The sequence below is a fragment of the Molossus molossus genome, unplaced genomic scaffold (genome assembly GCF_014108415.1).
Source record: "Molossus molossus isolate mMolMol1 unplaced genomic scaffold, mMolMol1.p scaffold_m16_p_17, whole genome shotgun sequence".
In the NCBI taxonomy this organism is placed as follows: Eukaryota; Metazoa; Chordata; class Mammalia; order Chiroptera; family Molossidae; genus Molossus; species Molossus molossus.
The window spans coordinates 35,235,099-35,260,660 of NW_023425352.1; the positions used below are offsets into that span (position 1 = coordinate 35,235,099).

Sequence of the window (25,562 nt, forward strand, 5' to 3'; positions counted from 1 at the left end):
GGTGAGGTGCAGTGTGATGAAGTGTGGTCCCAGATTCTGAAGCCTCACGGCTGTGTCCCCTCAGAGAGTTGACTGTAGCCAATACATTTACTCTTTTCATTTCTAAATTCAGGGCTGTGCGGGTATTCCAGGTTTGTAATGACAGCCAGATTTCCTCGAGATGGGTGTCTTTTGTAATTCAGCTTTGCACCTGATTCAAACAGAATCGGAGCCACATTCTCTTCGCATTTTAGTTGATGGGTAAATAATTTTAGATTGTGCTTGGGCAGGGAGCATTGTGGGGTGCAGAAGGAGATTGCCTTTGAACCTTTAACAATATGAGTTGGTTCTTCCAGCCTGTCATTAGTGGCTCTTTTCCCTATTCCTTTACCGAAGCCAAAATTCCTCGGGGCAGAGGCCTTTAGGAGCCTAATGCTAGGTTTGGCTTGCGGGTGCCCTCACAGTGGTGGTGGTACTAATGTCGGATGCACGGGCACCCGTGGAACAGGGACAGACCTGAGCTCTGAGCACGTGCACCCACGGAGCAGGAGCAGCTCTGGCGGCTGGCACTGGCTTGCTGGAAGTAATGGTTATGTGCCTTCGCTGTGTCACGTGTGGAGCAGCCACGGAGCTGGGCCTGGTGCCCATGCAAAGTGCAGTGGCTCTGGGGTCCAGGACAATGGACGGCCACAGTGGTGGCGGCTCCCGTGCCTGGGATGTAGGTACATGTGGAGTAGCTGCTGCTCCGGGGTCTGCAGCACAGGCACCCCCAGTGCAGTCAGTGTTGGGATCTGAAACATGGGTGTGCATGCAACAGCCAGGGCTCTGGGGTCAGGGGCCTGTGCGGAGTTCCAGGCAGTGCAAGAGCAGCTCCTTGTGCGGGAGGTGCAGCAGCATCTCTTCCTAGGGGTCCATGGTGGTCATGGCCATTGGTTACCTCAGTCACGAAAACTGCTGTCCTCTGGGGAGCAGGATGCTGAGGTCTGTGCTGAAGAACAGCACAGGGTCCTGTGCTGTGAAAAATGCTGGTCGTCTGTCGTGGTCCTCAGCAGCAAGGCTTGCTGGGGTTCTCCACAGAGCAGGCCACTGAGCTCTATGACAGCACCTGCTGTGTGGCTGAAACTTGTAACATCTGCATCTTTGTTCCTAGCTGTCTCAAAGATATCTTAGCTATACCAGTATCTCCAGTGATTCTTTCTATGTGGTTATTCTGTTTGTTTGTTTTTTCTCTCTCTCTCTCTACTGCATTGCTGTAGGTTCTTAATTGGACTTCTGAACACCCCCCACCCCAGGCTATTTTCGTCTGTAGATAGCTGCCTAATTGTTTTTTTGTGGGGGGATAAAGGCCAGCATTTTCAACTCTTGCATCTTACTGATGTCACTCTCTTCTTTCTTAGCATGGGCATTTAAAGCCATACATTTCCCCGTGGGTACCGCTTTCATTGCATCCCATAAGGTCCTGGTATATTGTGTCTCCTTTTGCATTCATCTGAAAGTAATTTTATATTTTATTTTGATTTCTTCCTTGATCATTAGCTATTTATAATTATGTTGTTTAATTTCCACATATTTGTGAGTTTCCCAAATTTTCTTCTGTTATTTATTTATAATTTTATTACACTGTAGTTAGGAAACATACTTTGTATTATTTATCTGCTTTAAAACTTACTGAGCTTTGTTGTATGGCCAACAGATGGTCTGGATAATGTTTCATATGCGCTTGTGAAATGAGCAGTTGTTCCGTCTACTACTGATAGTGGATCATTGAAGTTCCGACTGCTATTGTTGATTATCTTTCTCCTTTCATTTCTGTTCGTTTTGCTTTATGTTCTTTGGATGCTCTTTTATTAGATCCATATATGTTTATAATTGTTATAATTTCCTAATGGATTATAGATTCTAAGTTTATAGGTTTTATAGTTAACATAACTTTTCCTCGGATTATAAATTTTAGGCTAGGTTTTTGTTTTTTACTGAGTGTGTGTGTGTGTATGTGTGTGTGTGTGTGTGTGTGTGTGTGTAGATAATTAAGTGAGGATTCAAGAAAGGCTGTTAGGAACCACACACCAAACAACTAGTATTTCATGTTGGAGGTATCATTTTTAGTTTTCAAAATGGAAAATCTACAGTTAATTATTTATTATTATTATTATTATTATTATTATTATTTGAAACGTGGAAGAGGAAGAGCAGTAGAAACAAAACTTGAAAGATGTTGAGGATGATGAGCAAAATATATTCCTTCATTTTACCAACCACACTGAATACCTAGTAGAATAGTGGCTCCTATCTTAGGATGCACAGGAAATTTGCTGCTTCTATTGTTCAGACTGTTTGGAATCATTAAATAACAGCTTTAATAAAATCTCCAAAACTGCTAAAAGCATTGTTGTACAGTATTTATCAAGATGATGACATTTTTCAGAGGGTTGGAATCATATTAATGAAAACATTCCTAACAGGTACAACAGTGGTGGATCCATTCTGGGAAACCATTCGCGACCAGATCTTTGGCAAGCCGTCTGCCGAAATCAGAGAGTGTCAAAAACCTAAGCCAGTCCTTGTTCACACTGGAGAGGTAAACGTTGTTTACATCATGATGAAGTTAGTAATTGCTCTTTTAAATTTATAAATTGCCAGATGCAAATGGTATATCACTATGGGCATTGGAGGTCTTATTCAGATATTCCTACATCAAAATGTTTAATATAAAAAATACAGATGCTGTGAGTCTAAAAAATAAGGGGTATGATTATTAAATATTTTAACTTTGAATTTATGATAAATAATGGAAACAATTAGATCACTGACAAAGGAAGAATAAGAATAACATTTACCAGATTTAAGATTCATTTGTGTTATCTCCAGGATAGGAGTTTATACAGAATTCTCTACAGAGCAAAACATCTCAGTTCATATTATAAGGAACACGTTCATGTCTCAATTTCTCACAATTCAGGCAATGTTATTAACTAAAGAAATATTCTTTTAATTCTCCTTTGGAACATGAATTTTCACATTCTAAATGTCAAAATGTGATGCCAATGTTTATAATACGAGCTTTTGATGTAGAAAAATACTTAGAGTTTTTTTTCCCCTCTAATATTCAGTTAAAATTCTTCTGGAAGAAGAAGAAGAGAGGAAAGGGGAGGAATAGAGTGAAAGATTCTACACTCATTGAGTATGGAAATGGATAGATTCTCTTGGAGAAAACTTGGAAATAAGGCTGGACTTGGTAACTGAAAATTTTAAGTGCTATTAGAGTAAAAAGACAAATTATTAAGTTATGATGGCATTACTTATTTATTTTGAATAAGGATGGCCACCACAGTACTCTAGTAGAATCCCTGGTTACCTGTTACACAGTTTGATTCCACCATGACAAATCCACCAAAAACTTCATTAACGAGAAAATAAGTCCAGGTTAACAAGGTATTGGCATTTCAGATTCACATGCATGACTAGACAGAATAGTTAATGCTACATCATGAATTAGAAGTAAAATCTATAATGGTAGGCTAAGACACCAAAAACAGCTGGAAATATTTTAAATCCTTTCACGAAGGAACTTCTGTGATCATCTCATGTCTCTTGACCACAGGAAGAATAATATTCCTAACACAGTGCTCATGTTTTGATTCTTAGCTGTCAAAACCTCATCCCTGGCACCCAGATATTGTTGATGTTCAGATTATCACTCTTGGGTCCTTGGCCATAGTTGCCATCCCTGGGGAGTTGACGTAAGTTCTTCTTTTTTATTTTGTAGTTTAAAAATGGAATTATTGTATAAGTGTTTCTGTTGGAATCACTTGTCATGGGCAGACAGTTCTGTACTGACTCTTGTGCGTCTCATTGTACTATATTTACAATAGTAACAAATATCCCACCCTCTTTTGGTGGGACCTCTGAAGAATAAATCTCTCTATGCTTGTTACTGTGTGTGACTTGAAGCAAACATAAACTTTTGAAAATATTCCAAATTAAAATGATGTTGCCCTGGCTGGTTTGGCTCAGCAGTTGGAGCATCGGCCTGCGGACCAGAGAGTCCCGGGTTCGGTTCCCGCTAGGGGCATGTACCAAAATGAATGAATGAATGAATGAATGAATGAATAAAATAAAATAAAAAATGATGTGGTGAATTATGATGTCAATAGAAAGACTTGACATAATATTAAACTATAGATTCTTACAACAATCAGTTTAGGTTTTAGAAGCATGAAAGAAGGTTTTAAATCCACTCCTTATGAAGTCTTTTCTATCGTAGTAAGAAGAAAGTTTCTATCTTTCCTGTTGCTCAATCCTAAATCTTGGAATCACCCCTGAATTCTTTCTTTTTCAATTTCTCCCATGGGCTGTCCTTCAGCAAATTCTGTATGTTCCACCCAATACTTCCTCTTACTTCCCCAACCCCCCAACTCCCCATAGTCTAAGTGGCCATGATTTCTTTCTGTCTCACTTTCTTGCTTCCTCCTTTTTTCCTCTAGAACCTTTTATCAACACCAAAGCTGGAGAATCCCTTTAAAACACAAGTTAAACCCTGTCCTATTCAAAACCCTCTCCTGACTTTCCATCTCACTTTAGGTGAATCCTCAAATCCTTACAATATTATACAGGGCTCTGTGTGATCTCAGCAACTCCTTTGGTCTGACCTCTTAGGACTTTCCCCCTCCTCTTCCTTGCTTCAGCCATGTTGGTTCATTACAGTTCCCACACTCACCAGGCACGCTCCTGTCTCAGTACTTCTGAACTTACGGTTCTTTCTGCCTGAAACACTTACCCTCCGTTAATCCCCATGGCCGACTCTTTTATTCCTTCAGTTCTGTGCTCAGATCTCCAACAGAGGTGCCAGTCCTGCTTATACTATATAACATTGTCTTCACCCACCATGGCTTCCTCCTCCTCCCCCACCACCACCACGACCGCCACATCACAGCAGCAGCAGCAGCAGCAGCAGCACAGTGACCACCACCACTCCCTTTCATCCTTTATCCTACCTTATATGCTTCATCACACTTAGTGTCATCTCCCTTAATTTGTATATTGACCATCTTTCCTCCCTAGAATGTTAGCTCCATACTGCTGAATCCTTAGCCCTTAGAAGTGGGCCTGTTGTGTAGCAGGTGCTCAGAGTTCTATATGAAGGATTAAATGAATGAATAAAATGGTAAGTTCTGTGTAGACAGGAACAGCATACTCTCTACTTGCCTTTGCTCTTATTAACATAGAATGTAACCAATATATTTTGTTGAATCAATTCATGGAAAATGATTGTGATCCTTTGCTAGTGATATTTATTGATTCTTTTCCCCTCCTTCAAGTTACCGGTTTTCATTTTAGAATTTATTTGGAAGATATGACAGTCAGGAAAAAAAAAAAGCTCAACTTTAGCTTTGCATGCTGCATACTTTGCATACATTCTAGATAGGAAAACACTTAGATAATTTTGTTTTTTTTACTCAGGACTATGTCTGGACGAAGACTTCGGGAGGCAGTTAAAGCAGTAAGTTAAAGATGAAATGACATCTATGCATTTATATTTGGTGAACAGAGAAGAATTCCCTAGTCATATGATCTAATACCTTTTAAATTAATCTTTGCTAAAATAGCTAGAGCTTCACACTTTTTGAATGGCTAGAGGTAAATATTGGTGATATAAGAACAAATTCAAAAATATACAAGGGACCTATAGTCAGGTTAAAATATTTTATTGGTATTTATGTATTCATAATTTAAAAATTAATAATGGTGTTATGGGTTAAATAGTAAATCACTCCTAAGTACCTAAAGTCTTAAAGTACTTAGAGCCTTATCTAAATCAAATCTAACACATGCTGAGAATTATATCTTTTATCTATAATTATGATTTTTCTTATATTCTAGAAGTATTGTAAATGGTTCTAAAATGACAATCAACAAATGTCTTATTCCTTGGACCTAGAAATAACTGCTGTCATTAGCTAGCAACCTTTTTAAGAAATTGATAAAATATCTTTATTCTAGTAATAAGAAGATTCCATATCTACAAATTCAATCAAGATGTTCATAGATCCATTGACTTGTCCTACTGTAGTGCAGAATTATGGCACTTTCATCAAGGACTCTTTATACGTCTGTGTTCCCAGGCAGTTTTGATCAGTAGGAAGAATATTGTTAAGAGAGACATCTTACACTAATGAATCATATCTATGACTATGTGTTATACATAACTGGGATTATAGTATACTTTAAGATGAAGAATAATTCACTGGGCTCTACCTCTTCCCCCTCCCAGGAGTTTGCAACTTATGGGATGCAGAATATGACTGTTGTTCTTTCGGGTCTGTGCAATGTATACACACATTATGTTACCACCTATGAAGAATACCAGGTAAAGTAGAAAGGTCTTCTTATTCAAGTGAAATATGCCGTGGCCAAAACTATTGTATCAAAGGCAGGTTTTCTTTCTCAATTTTCTTAATCATGTTTTTGAGAGATGGCTTTGTTTGAGGACAGATAAGAGAATGATAAGCCAGAGGTTGGATTTGGTAGTTCCAGGTTTACCATTTACAAGTTCAGGTGAGAAATCTAGTCTCAATGACTTTCACTTTTCCTGTAATAAGTTGTTTTACCGGGAGTGCTGGTAGTTAGGTCTGAGTTGTGGCATACAATATTCCTAACCCCATCCATGATGCTTCTGGTGCCCTTAGCTTCTGTAAAACCTGGGAAAACTCCCACTGACAGTTATCATTTATCAAATGCACCAGCTAAACGCCTTGCAAATGTGTCTTAACTAATCCTCAAGATAAGCCCTGGAACAGGATATTATTATAGCCATGGCAGAGATTAAGAAACAGAGTCTCAGAGAATTTAGAGGGGAGGCTGCTGGCTGGTGGTGTTTGCTTGTTTACAAATAGTACAGAAAGTAGCCCAAGTGCTTTTTAACAATAGTAAATATAAACATGAGAATAGTGTCGAGCCCCACAATTAATGTTCTCTAATGTTTCTGCAGTCCGTACCCAGAATGTAGTCTACCTCTTGGCAAATGTTCATTGATTCCAGCAGGGGAATCTTCTCTGTGCCCTCTGTTGACTTTACTAAAGGTCCCTGCCTTCTAGGGAAACCTGTTGAATAAAGGTTCTTAATTGGGGTAAACTTGGATGGGAATAATTTTTCATTTATTCATTTTTTATTTATGTGTCACTACTTATTATTTAGCATTTTCTCCAATTGTGAATATAGGTGGCAGATGACAATTATATTAGCAGTATCTCTGACTTTGTCACCAATAGGAACCACAGATATTTTCATATCATACACAGTTATTTCAGATCTGGGAATATCTTTTATTCTCATCACTATTTTAAAATCACAGTAGTTATTAAACCTGTTACTAGATCTCATTATTCAATAAAGAAGCATAAACATTACTCTATCACAAAGTTGGTTTATTATTATTATTATTTTATTGATTTTAGAGAGAGAGGAAGGGAGAGGGAGAGAGAGATAGAAATATCGATGAGAGAGAACATCAACTGGCTGCCTCCTGCGTGCCTCCTACTGGGGATTGGGCCCACACCCTGGGCATGTGCCTTGACCAGGAATTGAACCGGTGACCTCTTAGTGCATGGGTCGATGCTCAACCACTGAGCCACATCGGCTGGGCAGTTTATTATTGTTTGATTAATGTATTTAAACCTAATCAGTTTCCTTTGTGAACTCATACATTTTATTTTATGCATTTAGAAATATTAATCTGAGAGGACTCCACCAGCCTCAACAGATGGCCAAAGGAGTTCATGGCACAAATAAGGCTAGGAACTCCCTGTAAGCTTGTCTCCAGGTTCAGGGATAAGCCCCTGCCAGGATTAGTATTAGTTAATTCATTTATTCACTCATTCCTTCAACAGATATGTGTTGTGACATACAGTACTAGCTACTATCTGGGCATAACAGTGAATAAGAATCTGCCCCTGTCCTCAAGATCACTAGGATTTATGGTATAGTGAAAGAGAAGAAAACAAATGATCACATTTCTGTGAAAGGGATGAACAAGGTGGTAAAACATTTTTAAAAAGGGAGAAAGAGCACCAATCTAGACTAAGTATTTGAGCACGGAGATCGGTAGATTTTTTTTGGAAGATGTAACATCTGTCTGAGATTTTGAGAACGAGTAAGGGCTAATCAGGCCAATAAAAGTTAGGGAAGGTGTTTCACATGGAGGGAGCTACATGTGCCAAGCTCCAGAGGGGCAGACTTGGCACACTGAAGGGCCGTCATTCGCCGAGTTCCATGGCACAAACTCGGTGAGCAGTGAGTCGGCAAGAGGGCAAGGCCGGGGTTGGAGGACACGTCTTTTAGGCTCTGCTAGAGCTTTGGCTCAATAAAGAAGGATTTGGGACCTTCAGTCGAATTCAAAGAAGGGAATGCTCTGATCAGATTTGTGATTTAGAAAGGTCACGAGGATGCCCGTGCAGAAAATGAACCCCAAGGGCAAGCGTGGAGACAGAACTGATTAAGAAGCTGTAGTTACGACTGGGGTGAGAGGTGAAGGTGTGACCAAGGTAAAAGCAGTAGAGACAGAGGAAAATGAAAGAAGTCAAGAGATTTGAAGGAACGATGACTTGGGGACTCATAGGAGGTAGGATGAGGGAGAGAGAGGAACTGATGACGGCCAGCTGGTCCTGGCGTGGGAGATGGGGGGCCTGCCGGTCACTGAGGTGCAGAATGTCGCGGGGAAAGCCGGTGTCGTTTAGATTCGGTGAATTTGAGGTTCCAGTGAAACAACCAAAGTCCTCAAGCTCAGGCGAAAAGTAACATATTTGGTCTTATTTCATAGTTCGATGATGGTTAAATGTGTGTTCTTTTCCCAGATAGTACTGCTACTAACCAGTTTATCCAGGAGTCACTAACACTGTCATTTTTCTCCTTTTTTTTTTTACTTCCTGCTGTACTTCTTGGGGGAAACATTTATATTACAAGTACTTAAAATAGGCATAGGCTCAGGAGCTAGTACCCGCTTTCAGATTAAATGGACTCACAGGCCGATGGCGTACGCCGGGAGGAGCAGCTGCCTTTAACAAGTAGTTGATGGGAGCCATGTACTTTAGCTGGTAAATAAAAATGCCAACCCCTCCTTTGTCATAATTAATCCGGAACTGTGCCAGTTTGAATTGCGTGCGATGTCTAAGCACTGGCCCTCAGAACAGTGTCCAACACCCGTCTGTCCTGCAGGTTCAGCGGTATGAGGCAGCGTCTACAATTTATGGACCACACACTCTGTCTGCGTACATCCAGCTCTTCCGAGTCCTTGCTAAGGCCATTGCTACGGTAATCACAGCCTGCCCGCACGCGAGCCCCGGGCGGGGGGACCTGTCCGCACCCGGGCCCCGGGCGGGGGGACCTGTCTGCACGTGTGCCCCAGGCGGGGGGATACAGAGGGAAGCCAGAAAGAACCTTAGCTGTGAGTTCATCTTTTTTTTTTTTTTAAAGAAACCTTTATATATATAGCTATGAGATATTCCCAAGAGATGAAATAGATAGTGCATTTAGAATCAGTAAGTGCCTTTCGTGGTGGTAGCTTTTTTCATATATATTATCTCATTATTTTCATAATTATCATGTGAAGTATGGAAGTATCACTTTTTCTCCATTTTTCAGATGAGCAAATAGGTTGGTTCAGAGATGATTAGTGATCAGGCTTGTTATGACTTGAACCAGGAGCTGAATGAACCAGCATTGTCTAGTCCCGGCCAGCTTCTCTCCAGTCACTTCAAGGGTCGGGCGGGTCATCAGTTCTGAGGTGCCCATTTTCCATGCTATAACATCTCTGAAAATGGGTTGCATCTTCCAATCAGAGGAAACCTACAATTAAAATTGGTAGCATAATTTTACTTTCCTGGTGGTTCAAAAATAATCATAGTTGTTACAATCAATAGAGTCTTAGATTTGAGGAACAACAGTACCTGGGAATACACATATACATTATCTGCCTGAAATATGCACACACCTAAGCTAGTTTACCTAAAGAAACTCCACTTGTGGAAATCTTTTCTTTGGAAACAGTTATTTTTGAAGCTGTACTTTGGTGTCAGATTATTAGTCAACATGCAGGATAAAGAGTTAAACTAATACACAGACCATGTATAGACCATATGAGCCCCAGTAAGACTGGGCAACAGATACGGCATAGCCAAGACAATAAAGGCCTTTTAGAGAAAGAGCTTGGCTATATTAAATGGGAACAAGTGAAATTGCTCTTTCTGTTGTTGAATATTGACAATTTCATATGCCTCCACCTAATTAGCTCCTTCTTGTGTGTTTGAGGTTTCAATACAAGGTATTGGAATATAGCTTAGTTTCCTGGTTATTGTTTTATCACAATGTTCTTAATTTTAGCCTTGATACTTTTTGCAAAGTAGCACTATTTTATTTTTTCATCATAGAAGCTATAACTATTTGTAGAATATTCAGATTATATAGAAAAGCATAAACTTATAACCAATCCCTATAGAGAACCACTGTTTCATTTTCACTGTAATCATAAGTCTATATCTTTTCCCACCGAAAGCAATTCTTCACACGTTATAGTGATACTTAGGAAGAAAAGTGTGAATGATTTTGTGGAAATTTGTTTCACAGTCAGTTTTATGGTTGTATCTAAGACTAGCTATGTGAGCCTAAAAAACCACTGAGTGTCTTCAAGCCTATATTCTCATTTGTAAAATAGGAATGATAATAGATTATATGGCTATTGTAAAAATTAAATATATAAAGTGGTTATGAAAGTACATTAACTACATATGAAGGACTATTTAAAATTTGAGGTTAGCATTTTGATGGCATTAGTAAAGGTGGCAACTTTGTGGACAACACAGATTAAACCAGTCAGGATATAGGTTGATCTTAACTTTTAAATTAAAAATATACTTATTACATTCTTTAATCAGCACAAAGGAGGATTTAGGGGAAAAAATTGGTACTGATTCTGGATAAAAGAGGCTAAACACTTTTTAAAAGTTGAAAGAATAATTACAGTGACATGCTACGAAGGTTATCCTGTTCCAAGTCACACATTTTAAATGGTTCCTAGAATCGGAAACTGTCACATGCTTCCAAGCCTACGTCTGATCACTAGCAATACTGCCCAGGGGAGCGAAAGAAAGTGTTGTCCATGACCAAAACTTTCCTCTAGTGACAGAAGTTTAAATTATGCACATCTAGGCTCACATTTTAGCAAAGCTCCCCTCACATTTCCTTAAAGGCCTTAGCTCTTGGAGGGGGAGGACAGGAGGGAGGGAGGGAAGGAGGGAGGGAGGGGTTCCTAAATGAAGGCATCTCTGGGGATGGGGAACTTGGGAAAGGGTTTTGGACTCTACTTTGTGCGTTCCATAAGCAAATGTTCTCTGTTCTAGGATACAGTAGCCAATCTGAGCAGTGGTCCAGAGCCTCCGTTTTTCAAACAACTCATAATCCCATTAATTCCTAATATTGTGGATAGACCACCAATAGGCAAGACTTTTGGGGATGTCCTGCAGCCATTGAATCCCAAATACAGAGTGGTAAGATTTACAAAGAGATCTTTTATGCTTCCAAAGCCTGCGTTTGGGGGTGGGGGAAGGTGTTGTTAATGGCATCACCTGTCTCTAATGATGCCATAGATCATCAGCTGTTAGCAACAACAGTTTTGGTAATTGTTCTTCTCAAAGGCTCTGCAAACGTGATAACGGGGAAATGATTATTTTTCAGATTGTAATTATGTAAAATTGAATTTTTAATCCCAATTATACTTTCTCTTCTTAAATGAATGGTCATTGAATCATTCACTGGAACTCAGAAACGTTATCTTTTAAATCAAAGATAGGAAAAGCACATAGAAATGAATCAGGATTTGTACCACTGTTATTTTATATCTATTTAAAAAAATTTTTTTAATTGATTTTAGAGAGAGGGGAAGGAAGAGAGAGAGAGAGATAGAAACATCACTGAGTGAGAAAATCAATTGGCCAACCTTCTGCATGCCCCCCCCCCCCCTGATTTGGCCCACCACCTGGGCATGTGTCCTGACCAGGAATAGAACTGGCAACCTCTTGGTGCGTGGGTCGATGCTCAACCACTGAGCCACACCTGCTGGGCTGCTATTTTATATTAACTGTCCTTCAACTTATACATAATATCCTTCAACTTTGCTAAATTATGTATTAGTTCTAATATATTTTGGGAGGTATATGGAGTCCGTAGAAATTTCTATGTATAATATCATGTCATCTGAGAATGAAAACAAGTTTAATTATTTCTTTTCTGGCTGCTTTTAATTCCACCTCCCCCTCCCTTATTGCACTGGCTAGAACCTCCAAAAACAATGTTGAATAGAAGTTGTAAACCCTGGACATCCTTGTCTTGTTTCTAATCCTCAGAGGAAAGGTATTCAGTCTTTTTTTTTTTTTTTTAAATAAGTAAAGGGCATCTATCAGTCTCCTTCTATTCCTAGTTTGTTGAGAGGTTTTGTGAAGAATGGGTATTGGCTTTTTTTCAGATGCTTTTCTATGTCTACTGAGATAATCATGGAGTAGTTTTTGTCTTTCATTCTATTAATATGGTGTATTGCATTAGTTGACTTTTAGATATTAAATAAATGCTCATTATTTATGGTATATAATTGTTTTTATATGTTGTTGAATTTGCTTTGGTAATATTTTGCTAAAAGGTTTTGTACTCATCTCTATGAGGGGTATTTACAGATACTTGTCATGTGTGGTCTTTGTCTGCCTTTGGTATCAGGCTAACTCTCGTCTCAAGGACTAAGTGAAAAAAGTGTTCTTTTCTGTGTTTTCTGAGAATGTGTGAAGATTGGTATCATTTCTTCTTCAAATATTTGATGAGATTTATCAGCAATGCCATATGGACCTGGGCATCTTTTTATGACACAATTTCAAATTATTAATTCATTTCCTTTAGTTGGTATAGGTCTATTCAGGTTTTTCACTGTCTTTAGGCATCTGTATCTTTCTAAGAATTTGCATCTTTCAAGGAATTTGTTCATAATATTCTCTCATATTCCTTTTAAGTTCTGTTGAGTCAATAATGATGTCCTCTTTCTTCCTGAGTTCGGTAATTTGTGACTTCTAAGAGCTTTAGCTTTATTGATTTTATCTATTGTTTTCTGTTTCATTGATTTTTGCTCTACGGTTTTATATCCTTCCTTCTGCCAGCTTTGATTTTGTTCTTTATCTCATTTCTTAAGGTGGAAAGCTTAGGTTATTTTTATGTTTTAGTGTATCTTTTTATTCCTCTGTTTTTTGTTGTTGTTGTTGTTGTTGTTTTTAGTCTATATATTTAGCTATTTTCCCAGCAGTTGTTTTAGGGATTTGAAAAGCAAAAAGAATTGTTTCTCTACTCAACCCTCTACTCCAACCCTCTGTGTGGAGGTTTTCTCCACACTGAGTAATTATCCAGTTCTCTGTGAATACCAGCTTAGTGTCCTGCAGTGCAATTGAGCTCTGACACCATCTACTTGGTCTGTAGATGGGTTGGGCAGACCCCGTGGGTAAAGAGATCAGTCTCACAACACTGCACCCCTCCCCCCACCAAACACCAATGGCAAATCCAGGTGCTCACCGTGCTTCTGACTGACTGGCTCTCAATGGAGATTCCCACCACCCCCTCTTTGGGAGCAATAACTTGCTAGAATTATCACAGAATTGAGGAAAATGGCTTACTTACTAGATTACAAGTCTATTATAAAAAGGATGCAATTCCAGGACAGCTAGAAGGAAGAGATATATAGGGCAAGGTATGGGGGAAGGAGCACAGAGTTTTCAGCATCTTCATTCATTCACCAACCCGGAAGCTCTCTGAATCCTGTGCTTTAGCGATTTTTATGGAGGCGTGATTATGTAGACATAATTGATTCCATCATTGGCCATGAATCATTCACTCAACTTTTAGTCCCTTTCCCATCCCTGGAAATCAGGGGGCCAAAGTGAAAAGTTCTAGGCCTCTAATCCCATGGTTGGTTCCCCTGGCAACTAGCCCACATCCAGGGGTTATTCAGAAGCCCTCAGCTAGTCACCTCATTAGCATACAAACAGATTCCTCACCTCTGAGATTCCAAAGGTTTTAGGAGCTGTGTGCCAAGAAATGGGCACAGAAACCAAATATATGTAGTATCTTATTGTTTCTTAGATTTATACTATGCATCTGAACTAATCACAACCTACATCAATATAACCTAACTTAATTCCAAAAAATATAAAAAGATCGGTCCAATATACTTCTTTATTCTTTCCCACCCTTTGTAATATTATCACATATATGATATCTCTATATAAATGCAACAATACAGTGTTATAGTTATTGTTTTATAGTTTTTTTAAATGTCCTTAATATTTTTTTAAATCTTTATTGTTGCATGTAGAATGTATTACAGATGTTCCTCATTTTTCCCCCATTGACCCCCTCCTCCCCACTCCCGCCCCCCTCCCACCTTTTCCTACACTATTGTCTGTGTCCATTGGTTATGCATATAAGTTCTTTGGTTTATCTCTTCCCACCCCCCCAACCCCTTTCCCTTTGAGGTTTGTCAGTCTAGCAGTGAATTTGTACTTCTTAATCCCTTCACCTTTTTCACCCATTCCCCCAACCCCCTCCCATCTGGCAACCAACAAAATGTTCTCTGTAGCTATGAGAATGTTTCTGTTCTACCTGCTCATTTTGTTTGTAGATTCCATTGTTAATAGATATGTATTCATTGCCATTTTGTTTGTTTATATATTTTATCTTTTTCTTCAAAAAGACCCTTCATCATTTCATATAATAATGCTTTGGTGGTGATGAACTCCTTTAACTTTTTCTTGTCTGGGAAAGTCTTTATGTGTCCATCGATTCTAAATGACAGCTTTGCAGGATAGAGTAATCTTGGTTGTAGGTTCTTGCTTTTCATCACTCTGAATGTTTCTTGCCACTCCCTTCTGGCCTGCAAAGTTTCTTTTGAGAAATCAGCTGACAGCCTTATGGGAACTCCCTTGTAGGTAACTAGCTGCCTTTCTCTTGCTGCTTTTAAGATTCTCTTTGTCTTGAACCTTTTGCATTTTGATGATGATGTGTCTTGGTGTGGGCCTCTTGGGGTTCATCTTGTTTGGGACTCTCTGTGCTTCCTGGACTTGTATGTCTGTTTCCTTCACCAAGTTAGGAAAGTTTTCTGCCATTATTGTTTCAAACAGGTTTTCGATTTCTTGTTCTCACTCTTCTCCTTCGGGCACCCCCAAGATGCGAATGTTGGCACGCTTGAAGTTGTCCCAGAGGCTCGTTACACTATCCTCGTTTTTTTGGATTCTTTTTTCTTTTTGCTGTTCTGATTGGGCGTTTTTTGCTTCCTTATATTCCAAATCAATGGTTTGCTTCTTGGATTTACGTACTCTACTATTGAATCTGTGTAAATTATTCTTTATTTCAGTTAATGCCTCCTTCATTTCTGACTGTGCATCCATCATTTCTGACTGGTCCTTTTTTATGCTCTTGAGGCCCTCACTAAGTTGGCTGAAGTTTGCACTAAGTTCATTGAGTATCCTTATAAGCAGTATTTTGAACTCAGCATCTGTTAGGTTGCTTATCTCCATTTCACTTAGTTCTTTTCTTGGGGTTTTGTTCTGTTCTTTCATTTGGGACCTGTTTCTTTGTCTCCTCATTTTGGCTGCCTCCCTGTGTTTGTTTCTGTGTATTACTTAATGAGAGGTATGGGGCTCGCTGAGACCAGATGCTGCTCATTTGAAAGAATTTAGGAAAAAATTGAAGCAGGATCCAAGACAGGCCAATCCTGTGGTTAAGCAACTGGCAACAGCTTCAGTGGGCCTGAAAGTTGGGTGGGGCAGGGCCTGAGGGAATCACCAGGGCGGGGCTACCAGTGTGAGCCAAGTTGCTGGAGTCCCAGATGTGGTGGCTGTCTGCCGCCCCAGGGAAGCACTCACCAAAGGAACAAAGGCCTCTGACAGCACATTTGTCCCGGAGAAAGCCCCCTCTTCAGCCCTCGCTCTAGTGCCAAACAGCTCAGTTCTTCCCTGTATGACTCTGGTGCCCCTCGACCTGCCTCCCCTCCAAGCTTAGAGGGAGAGAGTCCGACAAGTCCGTGCGCGGGGCCTTTAAGGAGCTGCCTGGGGCTCCAGCCACCTCAGCCTCCCTGAGCCTCAGTTCCCGCTGGTTTTTCCAGCCAGAAGTCATGGGGATTCTCTTCCTGGCACTGGAACCCTGAGCGGGGCACCTGGTGTGGGACGGGGACCCCTCAGTCCTCAGGAAGGACCTTCCCAGCCGAGGTGTCCTCCTGATTTTTATCTGCCACACGTGGGTGTGGGACCAGCCTGTCCGCCTCCGCCCCTCGCACCTCTGCCCCTCGCGCCTCCGCCCCTCCTACCAGTCTGGATGTGGCTGCTGCTTTAATTCCGTAGTTGTAGGACTTCCATTCAGCTTGATTTCAGGTGGTTTTGAATGATGGTTGTTCTGTAGTTTAGTTGTAACTTTGATGTGGTTGTGGGAGGACGTGATACTGAGTTTACCTACCCCGCCATCTTGACTAGAAGTCTTAAAGCTTTTTAAAGAAGGTCAAAGAAAATATGGAAATATATCTTTATATTCTATTATTTACCCACATATCTACCAGTTCTGGTGCTCTTCACTTCTTCTAACAATTTGAATTAATATGCAGCATCATTTCCTTTCAGGACTTCCTGTAGTATTTTTTTAATATGACAGTTTGTTAACAAGAAATTCTTTCAGCCTTTGTTTATCTGGAATGGATTTATTTATTTTATCTTTGAAAAACTGTTATGTTGCATTCTTGGTTGAGGATTTTTTTTTCTTTTATCACTTTGAATACTTTGTCCTACTGTTTTCTGTCCTTCACTCTCTAATGAGAAGCCAATCATTAATCTTGTAGTATTCCTCCCTGTGAGTTATAAATCATTTTTCTTTTGTTGTTTTCAAGATTTTCTTTTTTGTCTATGTCTGCCACAAGTGTGCTACAATGTATCTAAATGTTAAATACTTTGTGATTATCCTACTTGGAATTTGTTGAGTTCCTTGGATCTGTAAAGTAACATCGGTCAAATTTGGGAAGTTTTCAGCCATTATTTCTTCAAAAGTTTTGCCCTTTTCTTTCTTTTCTGTAATTCCAGGGCTTCTGTTTTGTGAATATTGGTTTTGTTAATGTTGTACCACATGTTTCTGAGGCTCTATTAATTTTTCTTTAATCTTATTTTTTCTCTATTCTTCAGATGGGAAAATTTGTTTTGATACATTCTAGTTCACTATCCTTTCTTCTGTCATCTCACATTTGTTTTAAGCCTCTGTAGTGATTTTTTATTTATTGTTGTGATTTTCAACTACAGAATTTCCAATTAGTTTTTATAATTTTAATTCTTCTCTTCATTGAGGTTCTCTATTTGTTAAGTCATTATCACCATACTTCCTTTTAATTCTTTAAACATGATTTATATTCATTTTTAAAACATTTTATAATGGATACTTTGAGGTCTTTGTCAGCTAAATCCAACATCTGGGTCACAAAGAGGCAGTTTTAATTTCTGCTTTTTTTTTCTTCTTAGTATGGGTGATACTTTCTTGTACATATATCTCAATATTTTGTTGAATACTAGATGTTGTCTGATATATTGTAGCAACTCTAGCTTCACCTCCCTATTATAGAATTGTTTTGTTTGCTTGCTTGCTCATTTAAAATTTGACCATATTAGTAAAGTCTGTCTCTCTTGCAATGTGTGGCTGCTGATATCTTTGCTTGGATTTTTAAATTTTATTCTTTGTTGTACTTTTAAGTCTGGCTATCATGGTGTTGACCCTATAATTACATCATTTAATGTTCAGGCAGATGTTGGTCAGAATTTGTATTTAGATACCTCATGGAGTAAGAATTTCAGTCTGTTCTGATAAATCTGTGTGGCTGGTGTGTGTATTTAAACTTTGCACCATTTTCCAGTTTTCCCAGCTTTTCATTTACACTGGCTCTCTTATGTTTCCTCTGTACCTATACAGACCCCATTGGCCAGGAATGTGTGGGTGGTTTTGTACCCACTCTGGTTTCTGCTCTGAAAACTCATAGCCTCTGATCAATCCAGGATAGGAGGAGAACTTGTTAAGAACACTGTGGTTATCTCACTCCCCCAAATCACTGTTAAACCCCCGACTACTCCGCCAGTCCAGCCATTGACCCTCAGTATGTGCCTTCCACTGAGATCACCGCTTTGCATGGCTGTGTTCCAGAGCATGTGAGTTCCTTCCGGCAGCTGCAGGAAAGCTGTTGATTTAATGGCCTTCCCCACTCTGGTTGAATTACAGTGCCACGGGGATGGGAACAGCTCTTTTAAGAACACCAAAGACCTGTGCTCTTATTTCTTTAAGTTTAGTGTTTTAATGAAGAAACATTTTTTTTCAGTTTTTTGTTGATATCAAAAGTACGAAAATGGTTATTTTTGTAAGTTTATCTATCTATCTACCTACCTACCCACCCACCCACCCACCCTCTTACCTATCTACCTCTCTATAGTTGCTTTTGGGGAGAGGACATATTGACCTCCACTCTGTCATGTCCGAAGTAGCTGTTCTACACTCCTTCCTTTGATTTGGTTTGCGGGGTCTGTAGTGGGGCTGTTTCCTGTTGTTAAGATGAGTGAGTAAACAGAATTGTGAACGTAGAAAAAATCAAGGGAAAAGAGGATTATGACAACATGGCTAATCAGATACCAGAATTAAGGTTTATTTTTTAAACATTGTAAACCATAATATTGGCTGCAGGGCTGATAGCTCTATATAAGTGATATATTGATTTTTTTCCAAGAGATTCTAATTTATTATTATTGGCACATTTTGCTAAAGATTGGCTAATTTTGTAATCTCACTGGTGAAAATAAATAAAAAGAAATAAAATAAATTGGAAACTAATTCAGGGAGTTAATAGTAAAGTAAATAACTGAGTAGCACATCTCTGTTCTGATGGTCAATATTGATTCTGAATCCATGGAAAGATTTTATTTAAAAAGTGTTTTTAATGTGAGCTAGGTCTTGGAGGATGAGGACTTCATCGTGCCCATAGACATATACTGCCTCTGGGTGTATAGATAGTAGAGGTCTTAAGGTGGAAGAGTGGGTGGAAACTTACCTGTAAAAGTCTTGTGTACCATGGTAAGTGATGGGAGCACATTTATTTGTTTATTATATTAAAAGTACCTTTACTGATGTATAAGGTAAGATAAATACACACCCTATCACTCTATCTTATATCTTATATATGTAAGTGCAATTAAAAGTCATCCATGGAATGCTTTAAAAAAATTTTTATTTCAATCCTCAACTTGAGGATATTTTTCCCCTCATTGATTTTTAGATAGAATGAAAGGGAGGGAAGGAGGAAGGAGGGGGGGAGGGAGGGGGAGAGAGAGAGAGAGAGAGAGAGAGAGAGAGAGAGAGAGAGAAACATCGATGCGAGAGAGACACATTCATTGGTTGCCTCTCACATGATCCCAACCAGCGCCGAGAATGGAACATGCAACCCAGGTACATGCCCTTGACCAGGAATCGAACCTGAGATTTGGTGTGCGGGCCGATGTTCTAACTGCTGTGCCAAACCAGCCAGGGCTATCCAAGGAAAGTTTTGATTGCTCTTATATAATTTAGTCTATCTCCTATATATGTGTGGGAAGGAAGTATAAGAAAATATCAAAGGCTGAAGAAGACATTTTAAAGCATTGTCACTAATATGAACTCTGTGGCCCAGTACCTTCATCGGTATCTGAGTCTACCAAAAGAAAATTCATTGGCTAAAAATTCTGGAGTAATTTGCTGGCCAAAAATACCTCTGCCCATTGTTGCAAGGGTATTGTATCTAATATTCTCAGAAGATAGCTCACTTGATTAAATAGAACAAAATATATACAGGTACTCAGAGTTCTAGTCCATTTTATAAATAATGGTCCAAATATGAGCACAGCAAATAGTGATTTTATTGGAACTCATAAAACAAAATTTTATTTTTAGGGAGAAGTTGCAGAAATTACATTTGTAGGGGCTAACCCAAAGAATTCAGCAGAAAACCGGGTAAGCACGAACGGTTCTTTTTACAAATTTAAATGCACCTTTCAGCTTTCCATTCACTTGAATATCCCTTTAGAGGTTAACAACGGGAAGCTAAAAGGTTCCAACTTGCTTTTCAGCTGGTTTTGCAGGTGTGTGGAAATTTTCAGTGGGAAAATTGCTGGCAAGAAGCGTACAGGAAACATTTCACTGGCTCTTCTTGGGACCATATATAGCACAGTGCAGAGAGAACTGCACTGTCTCTTGAGAAGACATAAATTTGAATAAATTCTGGTTATGTATTCCAATTTAAAAATTCAATTAAATTTGGTAGAAGAGCCAAAGGGCCAAGAGTGAAGTGTTCTTGGGCTCCTTCCTCCTGTCCTGCTGCCTCTGGTCGACCTCTGCTGCTGTGGAATGATGGTGGACACCCGAGTGGGGACACCCTCCTGGCTTGGAGCCCTGACCCATGTGCTATGATGGTGGACACCCGAGTGGGGACACTCTCCTGGCTTGGAGCCCTGACCCATGTGCTTTGGAACCCTGCCCCATGTGCTTTACTTTGCATTATTTGTTTCCCTACTCTTTGCTACTGGCTATAATAAGATAGTTATTTATTAATCTTGAAAAATGACACATGTCTAATGTAAAATCAGGCAATATAAAAGTGTTAAGACAGATGTGAAAGGACCCCGCTAGTCATAAACCTTTTTAGAGGTAATTACTGTTAATAGTTGGTTACATATTCTTTCATCCCTTTTTGTTTTCACATGTATGTGTGTGTGTGTGTGTGTGTGTGTATATATATATATGACTATGAAAGTGATTTCAGGATCAAATTTTTTACTGTGGCTGAGGCTGCATTCACTCTATCGATTGTCACTTATAAACCCAAGTGCCCTTTTTCCAAATGAGCCTTCTCACCTCTGTTCATTAAAATATTATTGCTGTGATATCAATTGTGGCAATATGATGTTGTCAAAGGGGCCTTGGGGAAAAATGTTCCACTGCTTGGGTAATTAACATGTACCTGTTTGAAAGAATTTCTCTAGGCATTCAAGCTATGCCAGAATATTTACATGTTCATAACATTGTCTTTCCGAGGACAGCCAAGTGTTGTCGTAAAACTGTAGGAGTAGCTGTCATTTGACATCCAGGGTGGAGAAACATTATCATCATTATTGCCATTGGGAAGCAGAAGAACAAAGTACTTGAAGCACCACAGTGAGAGCAACATTTCTAAGAAGGCACACTGGGACTCGGCATAAAACAATTTCCAGTTCCCTCCATTAGGAAGCATCATCGTGTCCTCATCACTACTTATCTAATGCTTACTTTTTGCATGTACTAGGCTAAGTGTTCTACATCCATCATCACATGACTCTAACTTAATCCTTACTACTAGCCAATGAGTTACATTTTATTATCCCTATTTTACCAAGGCCCCGAGAGATTCAGTAACTTTTATTAAGTATTTACTAATTGTGTGTCTGGAAGAGATTAAGGTTAGGAGATAGGGAAAGGGTAGTCATGTAATTCACATGTGCAGTGGCCTAGACTTGTTCTCTGCTCTGTGCTCTCGACTTAGGAACTTGGACTCACTCTATTTTCTACCCCTTCTAATCTTCTCCCCCGCCCCCCCTCAGAAGTAGCTCTCTTTACAAGTCACCATGGTCATGGAAACTTCTTTACTGACTATAGTCCATCAGCTGAGTAACTAGAAAAGAATTTGAAAGAATCCCTTGGCCAAGCTGTAAGTCAGGGATCTGTTCCGCAAAAGTTTAATTGAATACCTGCCGTAATGGGCTGTGATGGATGAAGGTGAATTACATACAAGTCATGCCCCTTGAGGGCCACAGTCTAAAGATTTGTGTGGCAAAATGAAGATTTATGGCCTTTATATCTTTTAATTTATGATATTATTCAAATGTATGCTTTATTTGAAGCTGAATCCTTGGTCTGAAACAAATTATTACAGCAATTTTCCAAAGGGAAAATAAAATTTACTTATGATGAGGTTTCTAGAAATCTGTGACAAAATATAGGAATTTCTTTTAGCACCCCAGGACAAAGAGGATTTATGCATTCTTTCCGGTTCTTTCACTTGGGGAGGTATATTTCTTAATAACTCATATACCTGGAGATGGAACAATGAAGAGACTTTTCCATTTTCCCTCCTAAATCTTGGGGTGACCAGAGAAACTGTTGGACTATGAATCAATAACCCCGTCATGATTTATGAATCTCAAGTTTTATTCTGTTTCTTGTCTGCCCTAATTTCCAAAATTCGCTATTAGCTCTGAAATTAGGCTTTATTCAATTTTCTAAAAAAGTCATGGTTTTTAATAGACTGAGTAAATTAACATTCTGAAGATACGGCATAGCATGTTAAGAGGAACACCCGAGAATGTGGGGGAAATTCTAATACGTTTTACTCAAGGTATGGGTTGGTTAGCACAGTCACCAAGGGGAGTATTCACGGGCAGGTTCCTTCTGTGACAGTTCAGTGTCTAATCAGTTGTATGAATTGCATTTCAGACCCATCAGACTTTCCTCACTGTGGAGAAATACGAGGACGCTTCAGGGACATGGCAGGTCGTGCATAATGATGCCTCCTGGGAGACTCGGTGAGCCTGTCCATTGATTAGTTTGTCTTTCAAGTCTTGAAAACAGTCGGTTAGCAATACAGAGAAGACAGATGGGGGGCCTGGCGCAGTACATGATATTAATGATTTCAAATGCCCAAGAGCTGTCTGGCCATATTTAGTTGATTTATTAGACTTCATTTTGATTCTGTTTTTCTACAAAACTGTGGTGTGTGCTTCTGTAAGATTAGGTGCTAATGAGGTTATGGCCTCCATTCTTATAAACATCTGTTAATTTTTTCCCATGGTCAGAGACGTTACTCCTAAAAGCTGTCTAGGCTTCTTGCAAATTGGTTGAAAGGCGTGCTGGGTGAAGGTGACGAGACAGCTCCGCAGAGCCTTATCTTCCTTCTGGAAAAATAATGAGTCTATACCCAGCATGTGTTGTGTGTTTTTACATGGTCAATGATCCTTTATTTGAATTACTAAAACACAAGCGCCTGAGTGTTTAAGTCTTACTGACTAAAGTAAGAAAGACATATGCTCATGGGCTTCACAGAGACATATTGCTGTGCCTTTTGTTACCAAATACCTGAGCCAAATAGATATTTTGAAGATTCAAAAAATGTGTCTGAAAGAAGAAAATGTTTCAGTTCTCAATTTTACAAATTTCACCACAGGACAGTGGCATGGAAGTGGGCAACATTTTTGGCAATTTGTTTCTAATTCAGACCACCTTAAACTACGTGATTATTTGTATGTTGGTTTGGTTAACTGAAAATAGAGATCTGATAGTCATACACCCATATGGGCATACATTTTTCCTCTGATCTTTAGGACTCCAGCTTATAGGTGGCTTTATTTTTTTTACTTTTTTATTTTTTTATCCTCACCTGAGGACACCTTTCCATATTTTGTTCAGATAGAATGGGAGAGAGAGAGAGAGAGAGAAACATTGACATGAAAGGGATACATCGAGTGGTTGCCACCCACACAACCTAACCAGGGCTGGGGACAAACCACAACCGAGGTACATGCCCTTAGCAGGAACCGAACCCGGGTCTCTCTGGACCACAGGCCGACGCTCTAACCACTGAGGCAAACCGGCCAGGGCTTATAGGTGGCTTTAAAACAAGTAATGAATACGTATTTATTGTTAACATAAGGTTATCCAGGTAGTAAAAAAGGATGACTTATTTTCAAAAGCCCCAAATCAGAACAGCAGTCAACACTGAGATTATGTATGGCTCTCAGCTTTGTTCATTAGCGTGCATACCGTCCACCATTCATGGAGAGCACCTGGCTGATTACGGAGAAACAGAGCGTCAGTCACACCCTGTGTTTCCAGGGGATTTACTGTCTAAGGATATCAGTCAGTTAGCCATTGTACCTCACTGTATCTAGAAGAGCATCTGAACCCCATGGCGTGGTCTGTAAGGACCGATGTGATCTGGACTCCGTCTGTAGGAATCATCTCAACCACTCTTCCACAGTCTCCTCTGCCCTCGTTCCGCTGGCCTGCATTCTGTTCCTCAGCTGCACCAAGGTTGTCCCTGCTTCAGATGCTTTGCACTCTGTCCCCTCTTCCTCTGAACATGTGTGGCTTCAGTCTCAGTGATACCTCCTGAAAGATCCTTCATTTCACAGATCACTTTAAAAATTATTTGTGATTTACTTGCTTAGTGCCTTTCTTCTGTCATTGAGAAACTCTGAAACTATGGACCATATCTCTCTTGCTCACTGCTGTGTCCTCAGAAGAGAGTCTGGCACATGTGCTCATTACATACATATTTTTAACAAATGAATCTAGATGTGAAAAGAAGTGTCTGTTGAAACAGCGGATGACAAGGGCTAAAAGGATGCTATAGCAGTTCCAAAGCAGGAGGCATTTGTGTTCTAAATATCAGATAAGGCTTCCTGGGATGGACAGAGGTTAGGTAGTTAGAAAGGTGGAACAACAAAGGTATTTCTGCATATGGCTGTTCCTTAAAGGTCCTCTTCTAGAAAGTATTTGTCTCAGTTTTGTTCATTGCTATATTCTGAATATCTAGGCTAGTGCTTGCTTATGGTAGGTACTCCCTGAATGTTCATTTAATGAGTAATCATATATTTTTCTAACCACACATTTAAGAGTAAAATTGTTTTTGTTTTGTTTTGTTTCCTACCGACAGTTTCTATTGGCACAAGGGGTTACTGGGTCACAGCAATGCAACGATCCAATGGCACATTCCAGATACTGCCCACCCTGGAATCTACAGAATAAGATACTTTGGACATAATCGGAAGCAGGACTTTCTCAAGCCCGCTGTCATACTTGCATTTGAAAGTACTTCCTCCGTGTTTGAAGTTGTAACTACTTAGTGAAACATTGACACAGCATTCAAAGAATAGTTTGGCTCTGTATAAATTATGCAGCTGATTTCATATGAATGTAACTATTCTGATGACTTCTACAGTTGTCCCAGTTTGGAGTTTACTGCTAATGGAACAGGGGTGTGTGTGTGTGTGTGTGTGTGTGTGTGTGTGTGACATGTGTTCCATTTATCTTGCTCTAACAGTTTTGTACCTCATGGTCTACAGCATGATTTCCTTTGGGAACCTGTGTCTGTTTAAAGCAACAACCCCCACCCCCCATTATAAAACCTCTGAAATATGAGTAAGAGTGGTTGAAGATGTGTGAACAAACTTTAAACTATTTTTTTTAATAGAATTATTCAATGTTAGCACTGGAAAAGTGTAAAGAGATCACCTAGTTGGAGCCTTCATTTTACAGATGGGAAAAATATAATTTTATAGATTTAAGATTAGCATAAGGCTACCAGATCTTTCCCCCCAGTTACATTTAACAAGTGATGTCTAAACACTGACCATAAACATACCCACCCAATTAGAGGAAGTAGCTTGAAAACTAGCATGCCGGTTTTCTGTATTGAGCACAGCCTTTCAAAG

At 39.5% G+C, this 25,562-nt stretch overlaps 1 protein-coding gene across 3 annotated transcripts in view; it reads left to right on the forward strand.

Moving 5' to 3' along the window:
- Positions 1 to 25,091, forward strand: part of ASAH2 (N-acylsphingosine amidohydrolase 2) — a 70,129-nt gene extending 45,038 nt beyond the window's left edge. For all 3 annotated transcript variants that reach the window (XM_036265227.1, XM_036265226.1, XM_036265228.1), the window contains 10 exons: position 1; positions 2,442 to 2,557; positions 3,625 to 3,719; positions 5,440 to 5,479; positions 6,251 to 6,346; positions 9,190 to 9,285; positions 11,370 to 11,516; positions 19,993 to 20,052; positions 22,567 to 22,655; positions 24,785 to 25,091. The exon at position 1 is cut by the window's left edge and continues 81 nt beyond it. In XM_036265227.1, the coding sequence (XP_036121120.1) occupies position 1; positions 2,442 to 2,557; positions 3,625 to 3,719; positions 5,440 to 5,479; positions 6,251 to 6,346; positions 9,190 to 9,285; positions 11,370 to 11,516; positions 19,993 to 20,052; positions 22,567 to 22,655; positions 24,785 to 24,974 (930 nt within the window). In that variant the 3' untranslated portion in view covers positions 24,975 to 25,091. The remainder of the gene's footprint in view (positions 2 to 2,441; positions 2,558 to 3,624; positions 3,720 to 5,439; positions 5,480 to 6,250; positions 6,347 to 9,189; positions 9,286 to 11,369; positions 11,517 to 19,992; positions 20,053 to 22,566; positions 22,656 to 24,784) is intronic.
- Positions 25,092 to 25,562: the final 471 nt, after the last annotated feature.